The following is an 11,332-nucleotide window of genomic DNA, read 5'->3' on the forward strand; positions in this document are numbered from 1 at the left end:
TATGCAAATAGATTCTGTAAAAGTGTGGTTAAGTCCTTCAGCAAGGTGTGAGGAGTTTCCTTGTTTAAATAAAAAGCATATAGGTGGAACAGAAGGGTTAGAGGCCAAATCTGATCTAGCATATGAGATCTCATAAAAGAGTACAATCATACCTAGTTTCATGCTAATAGTTCCCCACATTTGTTATGTATGTATCCAAAAAGTATGGGGGGTAGGTAAACACTGTTTTGAATTCAAGCCACTCTTCAACACAGGGTTGCAGTCAAGAGATTAGAATTTGGACTTGCTTTAAAAATGTGGGTTTGCATTAGTGTTTTATAGAGTTTCTTTAGAAAATGCTTTTTGAAATTTGGGCTGGGAATTATTCATGTTGGACATAGAAATGCTTTCTGCGCATTCATTTTGAGGAGTTGAGTGGTGGTGAGCATTTAAACATATACAGTACTTATAATCTCTCTTCTTACATACCATACCACATTACTCTAAGGTTGTTCCCACCATTCCTGTTAAGATTTAACTTAGTAAAAGCCATTACTGTTTTAACAGATTATTCCAAAATAATGATTAACATACCTCTAGCAAAGCTTAAATGTGTCAAATACCAATGGCTCCTTTTGAGACACAGTGAATTTAAAAAAATACTCAGTGTGTGAAGTCTTCAAAGAAAAATAAAGTACATAATAATGCCCATTGTAGGTGTGTGTGTGCGTTTTCTGTTTCTTATTAATGAAATGAGCAAAATTAAGTGCCTCCTTCTATGATTTTTCAGAAATCAGAGGGAAAGATAGCAGCTTGTGGTACAATTCTTTATCTGAGCCAGGGAAACCATGTAGAACATTCCAGTAAGGATTTGAATAAATGCTTGAGTAGCTAAACCCAGGGATGGAGCCAGACATAATGCAAGCGAGATTGCTTCATGCTAGCTTGTGCCTTATATCTAATTTCCGCTTACTTATTTTCAGATAAGTACTCCTAAGTTAACAGAGTGTAACTTCACACACCACAGAAACATTAAAGCAAGTGTGATTGCATTGTCTGAACTGGTGACTGGGATCCTTCTCCCTCTGTTACTTTTAGTGTGCCTGATAAAGAGCTGAGGCTCCTACTAGCTGCATCCAAAAAACCCTTAAATTTCTGCAAAGGCAGTTGTGGGAAACACATGTATCAGATCTTTGACTGTTGGCACTGTGATGTTACCTGCTCTGCAAGCATTCAGACATTTTCTGTTTGGTGCTTCAGCTTAGTTGGTACAGGATAGAGCTAAAACTCATTTCCCAGAGTTTGTGGTTCTGTGTGTAAAGTATAGCCAGATTTTCAGTGTAAGAGTACAGCTAAAAGGCACAGTAGTCATTTAGTGGGACCCCATAGGAAAAAGATGCATGTCAGGGAAAGAGCTGTAATTCCAGTAGGTAGACTTCAACTAAATACCTGTGGTATATATAGTTTCCTTTAAAACCTGCTCCTGGAATACTGGTAGCAGAGGACGTGGTGATAGAATGGAATTGAGACACACTGGGCACGTTTTCAGAGCTGGGGCTGTCTCTAGTAGGAGAAAAATTCCCAGTGTGTAAATGCCATGTTTCTAGCTCAGGTGAAAATGAAAAGTGTCATTTAAGATGAATTTTGCATGTCTGAAGGGAGATGCTTATGAGCAAGAGGCAGGATCTATCTCCTCCATACCTGTCTCTGCAAACAGGGCCTTATGTGTAATTATTTATGGTAATAAATCACTAGCATTGACAGACATTTGCCTATGGGTGTCCTGAGTTCTTCACAGGACAAAAAAAATTTTAAAAAAACAGATTACAGGTAGGGTTTGTAAATGTGTGTATCACTGATGAGTAAAATGTGGGGTGACAGTGGAAAAGTGGCAGGTTTTAGCTTGTCAGTCTCACAGTATCATCCTGATTCACATTAATGACTTCTTGTATTCCACCCCAACAGCAACACAGATGTGCACACCGTGGCTTCACTGCTCAAGCTGTACCTAAGGGAGCTCCCAGAGCCAGTCGTACCATATGCAAAATACGAAGATTTTCTTTCCTGTGCCAAAATGCTCAGCAAGGAGGAAGAAACGGTGAGTTGGTAACTCGAGTAAGATGAAATAAAAAGCTGTTCCAGTTTTCAGGAGGAGAGAAGCTGGCAGTTGTCCTAATTTAAATGAGCATCTATTAATTGAAGCAGGTTCTGTATGAAAATTGTTGCCACCTGGGTCCTTGGGAATTCTCAGTAAAGGTGTGTGGCATAACCTTAGCTGTATGTATTGTATGTCACTGAATCCAGTTCAAGTAAACGTCATTGCAGTCAACAGCTTCCATTTTGCATGGAAGGCATGTATATTTTCATGGATTAGACTCTGAACTATAAAAGGAAGGATCTTGATGGTTGCTGTTCAACGCTTGCTGTTAAATCAGGAGTTTTTTATTAGTCAGAATCTAGTATGGACCAGAACTGGATGAAATAACCAAGTACTTTCTGTAGGATGTGCCAGCTAGTTCAAACCAGAACTGTTCCTGGAAGGCTTAGCCTTGTTATCAGCAGGAGGGATGGAGCTGCTGATCAAAAAGAGAAAGAATGAAAGAAAAGATATGATAAAGACAAGATATTTATTTTTTTTCAAGAGCTAATCCATGTTAGTCTAATCCAGAATGCCTGATCATAACCTGTATTTAATGCTGCAGTTTCAGTAGTGTGTCTGTTGTCTTGTAATTGAAACTGCTGACATTTTAAAAAAAATCTCTGATAAGATACTAAAAAATTGCACCTACTCACTCTTTATTTTTCCTTAAACCTCTTAAAGGGCATGAAAGAACTGGTGAAGCAAGTGAAGAGCCTGCCAGCTGTCAATTACAATCTGCTGAAATACATCTGTAGGTAAGTGCTCTTGCCAGAATATCACAATGGTATTTATAAGTGTGAGCTGACAGACAGACCTGTCTGTGTACGTGCCCTAAAGGAAAAACATTACTCATACTTGGAGGACTGAAGAACTCAAGTGAAGGTACTAAAATGGTAGGTTTACTGCATGACTAATTAGTAATTTGCTTTATTAAGATTGTGACTTTTCTTTCATAAACAGGCAAGGAGTGCAAGAAAATAAGTGAATATATTCTGTCCTCTTGATAGGACCTTGCTTTTCCCATTTCTGACTGCAGTTATTGGCTTTGTTTGCATTTGCAATACAGTAGCTAAACTATGTTAAGAAACAATCACATTATTTGACTTTTTTTTTTTTCTAATTTTCCTCCTTGCATGTTCCTTAAGGACCTCTTTCTTCCCCACAGATTCCTTGATGAAGTCCAGTCATATTCAGGTGTAAACAAGATGAGTGTGCAAAACCTGGCTACAGTTTTTGGCCCCAACATCCTGCGCCCCAAAGTAGAAGATCCTCTGACTATCATGGAGGGTGAGCTTACTGTTCATAACTTGTTAGAGAAAAGGAGAAATATCTTTAGGTTTATTACCAGCACATACCAGTCCATGCAGTATGTGCAGTAAGTTCTGTATGTCTGTTATATAGAGACAAAAATTTTCAATCTGAATGAGATTTTTGGGTTAAATCTTTCAAGTTACTGTGAAAGGTACTGAAACGTGCAGCATTGCAAACAGACTTTGCAGGAGATCGTTCTGCCTTGGCAGTTTCACTAAACACAGGCCTTTTCTCTCAAAAATTCTGCAAGCATGGCATGTTCTTACTCAGCACATGCAGTTGGAGTGCAGTTAATATTTCACCTGTGGTGCTTGAGGACAAGGAAAAGCTCAGGTTCACGCTGCAGTGACCCATGTAGAACCCCCACGAGGCAGCTGTATATTACATGCCTTCCTGAACAACAGGAATCAATTTACCAGCTGCATTCTCTCATTTACAGCCATGTTCAGCTAGAGCATTTTTCTGCAATTAAGACAAAAATATGGATGTGACAATGTCCTCCTATGACTTCCTTCTAATCTTAGTCTTAGGAAGGAAAGTCTGCCTTCCTTTGTCTTAATCTTCATGCAACTCTGCTGGAAGTACACGATGCCTTTTCTGCCATCAAACATATTTTGTTTAATGTGTAGGATTTACTCAACTTTCTCAAAAATTAGGGCTGTACACAGGCTGTGCACTGAAAAATCAAAAAAATGGAGTTGTCGTAGTTTATTTGATAGTGTATGGAATTATTCTTTTCCTGTGAGTATGATACTTTTTCTCTTCCCAGATACAATTCCCTCTACACTCTGTTCATTTGCTTGTTTTTCTGAAGCCTTACTTTTTCTCCTTCTTTTTAATTCTTATGACAATTCTTATGACAATGACTCTGCTGTTGTGAACAGAAACATGGCATTTCCAAATCATGTATGAAATCTATGAACACTGTCTGAGTAATTCTCCAGCCTGCTTACCAAGAGCTCTAGGATTAAGATGATGGTGCCTGTTGTAGGAAATGGAGTGGATGCTACATTCTCTGTAGGAAAACACATACACTTTTTTAACTAATGAGAAATCAGTTTGATGGAATAGATTTATGACCTCTTTCTAGCATAACTATAAGATTTGACAGAAGACAGTGCTGATTTGCAGTTGGGCTACACCTATCTAAATGCCTAGGGACCTTGTTCAAAGACTACACATTGATTGGTGCTCTTGGCCACCTTTGTCATTTCTCTTTGCCTTTCGGAAGATACAGAGTGCTCTTCTTGCACAATCATTCAAAATAAAACATGCAGCTATGAGGAACCATATCTTTATGATGGGGATGAGGAGTTGGTTTTGTTTGATTCAGCAGAGATTTCTCTCAGAATTCCAGCCACGGGGAAATTTTTTCCTGTCAAATGTAGTCATAAAAGTTGCCTGAGGACAAAGCAATGTTTATAGTAAAGTTCTGCACACAACAGGTAATGTTCTCGGAAGGAATGCAGCTAAGTGTGCCAGGGGATTAGCTCAGTGAATTTTCCTACTCTCTAGTTCTAAAGTATCATTTTCCCTCAGCAAACAAACAAGTGAGAACACCTAAAAAAGTTGTTGAATATCCACGTTGCATTGACTCTTGGTACTTGTGTTTTAAAAGGGTGGGATATAAAATCCAAAGGATTATAAAGGAGTTGAAGTGAAATGATTCTGCACAGTGGGAATTTATTGATTGATAGAGCACAGCATGCCTCTGAAAGCTTTTTAACGGTTTAAAAATGAGGTGGTCATTATAACTACCTTGACCTTGTTCCTGAACTATTCTTAATAAACCTTAATGAGGGTGTGCTTAGCAAAGTAGAGTTGCACATCTTTATGGTGCCAAGTCCAGTTCTAAGTGCTAGTGCGTAAATTACAGTGCAGTCAAGTGGTGTGCACACCAAGGGGCTGTTCTTTTAGAGGAAAGGTGGCCATCAAGAAGCAGCAAGCTGTGGTCCTACATTACTTCCAACGTGTGCTATAATGTGGCATAGTTCTCTGGCTGCATATAGTCTCGCCATGTAGTGGTTAAATGCATTCACATTAAATTAATTCTGTCTCATTACTGCACTGTTTTGCTTCAGAGGGCTAAAATGTCTGTTCCAGCAGTGCAAATCTCTTGCCTGCCCATTTGCTGGTAAACTACCAAAGACAAGTGCTGTGCCAGAATGAGACTTTGGATGTATAATGTTCGCCACATTGAGTGGAAAGCCATCGTTTAGAATGATGTTACCATGTTCTGCTCATTATCTCCTCCTGTGGTCTTCATGGGATGCAGTTGCTGTCACGGTAACAGCTTCTTTACAAGTGTTCCCATTGTTTATAGGGGTCTGTGAGGCCTTGCTGGCTTGGTGTGATGGAAGGAAGAGAGAATGCTGATGTGGCCCCGTAGCCAAGAGGCACCTCAGCCTTGTTAAACATTCAGGGTGTTACACAGATGGATGCATTGTGTCAATGTTTGTATAAGCTGAATGTTTGTTAAGTATTTCTGGAATCTGGTAGATAAAATATATTTATGCCTTAAATAAAACAGGCCATTCACAAGCACGTGCTTCTTGTCCCCTTTCAGGTACAGTGGTAGTCCAGCAGCTCATGTCAGTGATGATTAGCAAACATGAGGAACTGTTTCCCAAGGATATAGACCCTCAGATGGGGCCTGAGGTGTGCAACAACAACAACAACGAAATTCCAAAGAAAACCCCTGCAGGGCAGCTACAGAACAAAGAGAACAACAATACCAAGGAGACGGCAGTGAGGCGCTGCTCTTGGGACACCCCCGAGTCTCCCCAAAGGGGAGCCGTGGACTGTGAGTCTCCAACTGCTCTGCCAGGCAGCAAGACAAATAGCCCCAGGAACAGCATCCAGAAACCAGATGTCACCAGGAGCCCGCCACTCATGGTGAAAAAAAATCCTGCTTTTAATAAAGGTAGCGGCATAGTCACCAACGGGTCCTTCAGCAGCTCTGTGGAGGGCCCGGAGAAGAGCCAGACCTTACCAAACTGCTCCCTGCAAGCCAGGAGAACGTCGTCGCTGAAAGGGCCGGTGACCAAGATGGGGACGCAGAGCGTGCAGAACGGAGGGGTGCGCATGGGCGTGTCCAGCACCGACGGGCACAGCAGCGCCCTGGGCAGCCGGAGCCCGGGATGGGTGCCCAACGGCTACGTCACCCTGAGGGACAACAAGCAGAGGGAGCCGTCGGTGGGCGAGTCAGGCCAGCACAACAGGCTCTCCACCTACGACAATGTCCACCAGCAGTTCTCTATGGTGAACTCTGATGACAAGCAGAGTGTGGACAGTGCCACCTGGTCCACGTCCTCGTGTGAAATATCCCTCCCGGAGCACTCCAACTCCTGTCGCTCATCCACCACCACCTGCCCTGAGCAGGACTTTTATGCAGGTAACTTTGAAGACTCTGTGCTGGAAGGGCCACCGCACGAAGACCTCTCTAACCCGGGTGACTATGAGAACAAAAGTGACAGGAGGAGTGTGGGGGGCCATAGCAGCCGAGCCACCAGCAGCAGCGATAACAGTGAAACGTTTGTGCCCAGCAGTACCAACAACCACAGTGCTTTGCACAGCCTGGTGTCCAGCTTGAAGCAAGAAATGGCCAAGCAAAAACTAGAATACGAGACAAGGATAAAAAGGTAAGATGGTTCGGCGCTCTACCGTCTGACTGCTTTTTGCAGAGTAAATCCAAGTTTTTCCTCTCGTGATGTGCGCTAGCTGCAGTCACTACTGTGTCACTCACTAGATGCTTGCCAATGGGTTTATCATCTTTCAGTGTTGACACTGCTTCAGTGATACTATGATTCAGAGGGGTTTTTTTCAGAGCAGTTGTTTGCCATGGTTGTGACACGCTATCCTGTTGGTGTCAAAAGTAAAGCCAGAACCTTGTGAGTGTCTGTATAAAATATAATTAACAAAATCAGTAGGCTCTCACAGTGTTTCCATTAGTTCGTGCCTGTTCTCGAGAGAAAGGCAGTTGAGTGTCACCTTTCAGTGAAAGCAATGTTGTGGCATATTCCACTTGTAGTTTTTGGGACTAGGGAGATTTGCTGGACTCCTTTGCAGTCCTCATGCCTGTTGAGAAAGTGCAGCATCTGGGAGTTACCCCTACTCATCGTCCTGTCTTTGCTCTGCTGCTGAGCCTTTCCTTCGAAGCTCGGACCTGTTAAAACAGGGCAAAGGGGGGATGTGTCTTTGTCAGTGCAGGCTCTGCTCATACAGAGCAAGGTTGCTGGGTGGGTGGTTGTGATGAGCAGTGAATAACTTCAAAGTCTGGGCTTAGCGTTAATTAGTGCCCTCAGCAGTGCAGAGCTGAATGTACAGTCTTTGTTATAAAGGTTCTGCAGTCAAGCTGTTTGGGACTTTCTGTTCTCAGCTCTGTTACAGAGCAGTTCTGTGCACTGGCACCTCTGGCGCTGCAAGTCATAGATCACAACATGGGAGCTGCTGGCAACAGCAGCTGCCAGGCAGAGTGCAGCACGCAGAGTGTTGCAGTCTTCCACTTGCATCACTATTTCCAGCATAGTGTGCAGTGTAGTAGAGCACTTCATGTACAGTTTAATGTGTGCTGACTGCCTTTAGTACCACTAAGATCATAGGATGGTTTAGGTTGGAATGGACCTTAAAGATCATCCAGCCCCCTGCCATGGGCAGGTACACCTCCCACTGGACCAAATTGCTCAGAGGCCCATCCAGCCTGGCTTTGAACACTGCCCAGGATGGGGCATCCACAGCCTCTCTGGACAAGCTTGCTAGTGCCTCCACACCATCACAGTAACGAACTTCTTCCAAACATCTGGTCTAAACCTACTCTCTTCCAGTCTGAAGCCATTCCCCATTGTCCTGTCACTACAGTTCCTGATGAAGGGTCCCTGTGGCTTCCCTGTACACCCCCTTCAGATACGGGAAGGCTGCAGTGAGGTCTCCGTACAACCTTCCCTTCACTAGGCTGAACAGCCCAAACTTTCTCAGCCTGTCTTTGTAAGGGAAGTGCTCCAGTCCTCTTACAACTTCAGGGACCTCCTCTGGACTTGCTCCAACAGTTCCATGTCCTTCTCCTGCTGGGTGCACCAGAGCTGGACACAGTATTCCAGGTGGGGTCTCACTAGAGCAGAGCCGGGGGCAGAATCCCCTTCCTCATCCTACTGCTCACACTGCTTTGGATGCAGCCCAGGATACAATTGGCTTTCCTGGCTGTGGGCACACATTGCCAGCTCGTGTTGAGTTTTTCATCAACCATCACTGCCAAGTCCTCCTCAGCAGGGCTGCTCTCAATCTCTTCTCTGCCCAGCCTGTAGGTGTGCCTGGGGTTGCCATGACACAGGTTGTAGGACCTCACTTTACTGAACTTCGTGACACCCGTATTTACAGATACATGCAGGTCCATATTGGCAAATAGATACAGCAGGCAGGTCAGCTGAAGAATGGAGATTAGCAGTGAAACAAAGGTATTCAGGATACTCATTCTGACCTTGTAGGTAACACTACTTCAACTAGCAGCAGCTGGGTGTCAGCACTTAGGGAATAGTTAGCCTGCTCCTGGAGAATTAGTTGGAGCTGTTTGTTTCTGTGCCTTTTGCTGTTTAAAGGCATTTTCTAAATGAGCTATCAAAGAGACAAAGGTATTTTTTTAACAAACTGCCAAAGAGCTTGTCCTGTGAGAACAGGTCATGGATGAAGCCATGGTTTCTAGATATGCCCATCAGAAATTACGTCTAAGCTTTAGAAATGAAAAGACGTGCATGGGTTTGTTGGTGGTGTGCATTTCTACTTTAGTGAGTGAGGAGTGCTGCTCAGGAGCCATCTGCTTTTATTTCCTTCATGCAGCCTGGAGCAGAGAAATCTCACCCTGGAGACTGAAATGATGGCCCTGCACGAAGAGCTGGATCAAGAGCGGAAGAAGTTCACAATGGTAGAAATCAAAATGCGCAACGCAGAGCGGGCGAAGGAGGATGCAGAGAAGAGGAACGATATGCTGCAGAAGGAAATGGAGCAGTTTTTCTCTACTTTTGGAGAATTGACAGTGGAGTCTCGCAGACCAGAAAGAGGCAACACCATCTGGATCCAGTGAGCTGTGGAAGCACAGACTGTGGGACGTGAGGAAGGGCTTGGGGTATTATACTGTATCAGGTGGCTGGTCACCTGTCTGAGGCTAGTACTCAACAAAATGTTACAAACCCTTGAAGGAAGAAATCATAATTACATTAAGCACTCATATCTACAGTGTGTACTTACCAAGTTATACTCTTTGAATGCTTCATGAGACTACTGTCAAGTGTTACAACTGGATATGTGTATATAAATTTAAAAACCACCTTAGAGCAAGAGATGTATCTGAAGAAATATTTTAATGCAAGTCTTGTATTTAAACTGGTAAATTGAGATGTTGTTGCAATCAAGCTTTATATAAAGGCTTTTCTCCCTTGCACTTAACATAATAAGCTATTTTTGGCATTGTGTTACCATCAGCTTATTTTGTATATCAAATGGTTTCTTTGTTTTTGTTTTGTTACCCCTTTTGCTGGGGAGTGAAGATAAACAGATATGTTAAGGTAAACGTGTGCATGGTTAGCCCTGATTTGCATCATTTCCAAACAGACAGCAGGATTGAGGAACTGAAGTATGCTGTGGGCAAAATAAAGCAATACTGATTTCACAGAATTGATGGCAGGGGGATGAAGTTCCAGGGCACCCCTACTGTAAAATAACAAGTGAGGGGATATGAAGTCATCCTAGACTGGGGAGAGTAACAAAGGTGTAGACAGCTGCTTGTTTGGGAGGAAAACATGGGTGGCTGAGTAAGAAGTTGGGAGACTTCTTAGGGGAACTTAATGAGAAGTTAATCGCATGACCAGAGTTTTTGGTGTTCACTGAGGAAGCCCCGTGCCTGATCCCTGCAGTTCAGAGCAGGGATATAAACCAGTTGTTCAGACCATATTTGCATCTGACTTTCCTCTGCACTCTGGGGGAAGGTAAGTCCTTTTTCTAGTGCTGGTGAAGGGTCACAGAGGGAGGTTTAATTGGGGATTCTGATAGCCTTATTGGTGTGATGGGTGTCAAAAAAAACGCCCCCCAAAAATATGTCCACAGTAGAAGTTACTGGGGCAGCTGGCAACAAACAGTGAATAAGGAAGAAAACACACCAACATATTCACCACTTGTATTTACAGTGAATATTAGCGAGTTATCACACTGAATGCTTCAAGAGATTACTGTCGAGTGTTACAAGTGTGAAAGTTCCAGGCTCTCGGCATCACCAAGGGAGCACCTAGAGGGGACAGCCTAAACCGTCACAGCATGCAGAGTGCCAGTGGAAAAGAAACAGCAGAGCATCTTCTAAATTAATAAATTGTTTGGCATCTTTAAACACAGTAAGTATAACCTGTGTTTTCTCCACTATGTTAAGGATGTTTGGTTCTAACTTAGGGTTTAGGACTGCAAGCAGTATTATTTGGAAGGGTTGTTGAGACAATCTTGGCTTCCCTCTAGTGTCTCTTAAATGTATTGCAATTATTTTTTAATTCCAGCTGAAAAAGAATGATGAAAGTAGCTTCAAAGAACTTAGGTTATAGTATAGATATTAAACAAGTGTTAATTTTGTGTGGGAATTACACTGGGAAGAAAACATAAGGTTTTAAATTTCAGAGAAATACAAAACATTACATGTGGTGCTTGTGGATGCATCATTTGTGTCTGGTGAGCTTCAAAGTCCTCAGTCAGGGCAGCTGTTGTATTGATTGCTGTGAACATGTCTAGTGCACCTCCAATCTGTGTGTAAATCAGAAAAAAGTCAGAGAGATCAAGGTATGAGCTGCATATGTTACTCAAGTGACAGCAATCACAACATGTACCCACAATGCTGAGAGAAGGGAACACATTACTATGTTCATTCTGGTTTTT

At 42.9% G+C, this 11,332-nt stretch overlaps 1 protein-coding gene across 13 annotated transcripts in view; it reads left to right on the plus strand.

Moving 5' to 3' along the window:
• ARHGAP24 (Rho GTPase activating protein 24) overlaps positions 1-10,093 on the plus strand; it is a 259,095-nt gene extending 249,002 nt beyond the window's left edge. For 9 of the 13 annotated variants that reach the window (XM_040064711.1, XM_040064712.1, XM_040064710.2 and 6 more), the window contains exons 6-10: positions 1,945-2,077; positions 2,801-2,874; positions 3,285-3,406; positions 5,997-7,071; positions 9,260-10,093. In XM_040064711.1, coding sequence (XP_039920645.1) covers positions 1,945-2,077; positions 2,801-2,874; positions 3,285-3,406; positions 5,997-7,071; positions 9,260-9,503 — 1,648 coding nt within the window. In that variant the 3' untranslated portion in view covers positions 9,504-10,093. The remainder of the gene's footprint in view (positions 1-1,944; positions 2,078-2,800; positions 2,875-3,284; positions 3,407-5,996; positions 7,072-9,259) is intronic. The other 4 variants (XM_040064720.2, XM_040064722.2, XM_040064721.2 and 1 more) reach the window with 1 other exon arrangement.
• Positions 10,094-11,332: the final 1,239 nt, after the last annotated feature.

Source organism: Hirundo rustica, chromosome 5, assembly GCF_015227805.2.
Source record: "Hirundo rustica isolate bHirRus1 chromosome 5, bHirRus1.pri.v3, whole genome shotgun sequence".
Classification (NCBI taxonomy): domain Eukaryota; kingdom Metazoa; phylum Chordata; class Aves; order Passeriformes; family Hirundinidae; genus Hirundo; species Hirundo rustica.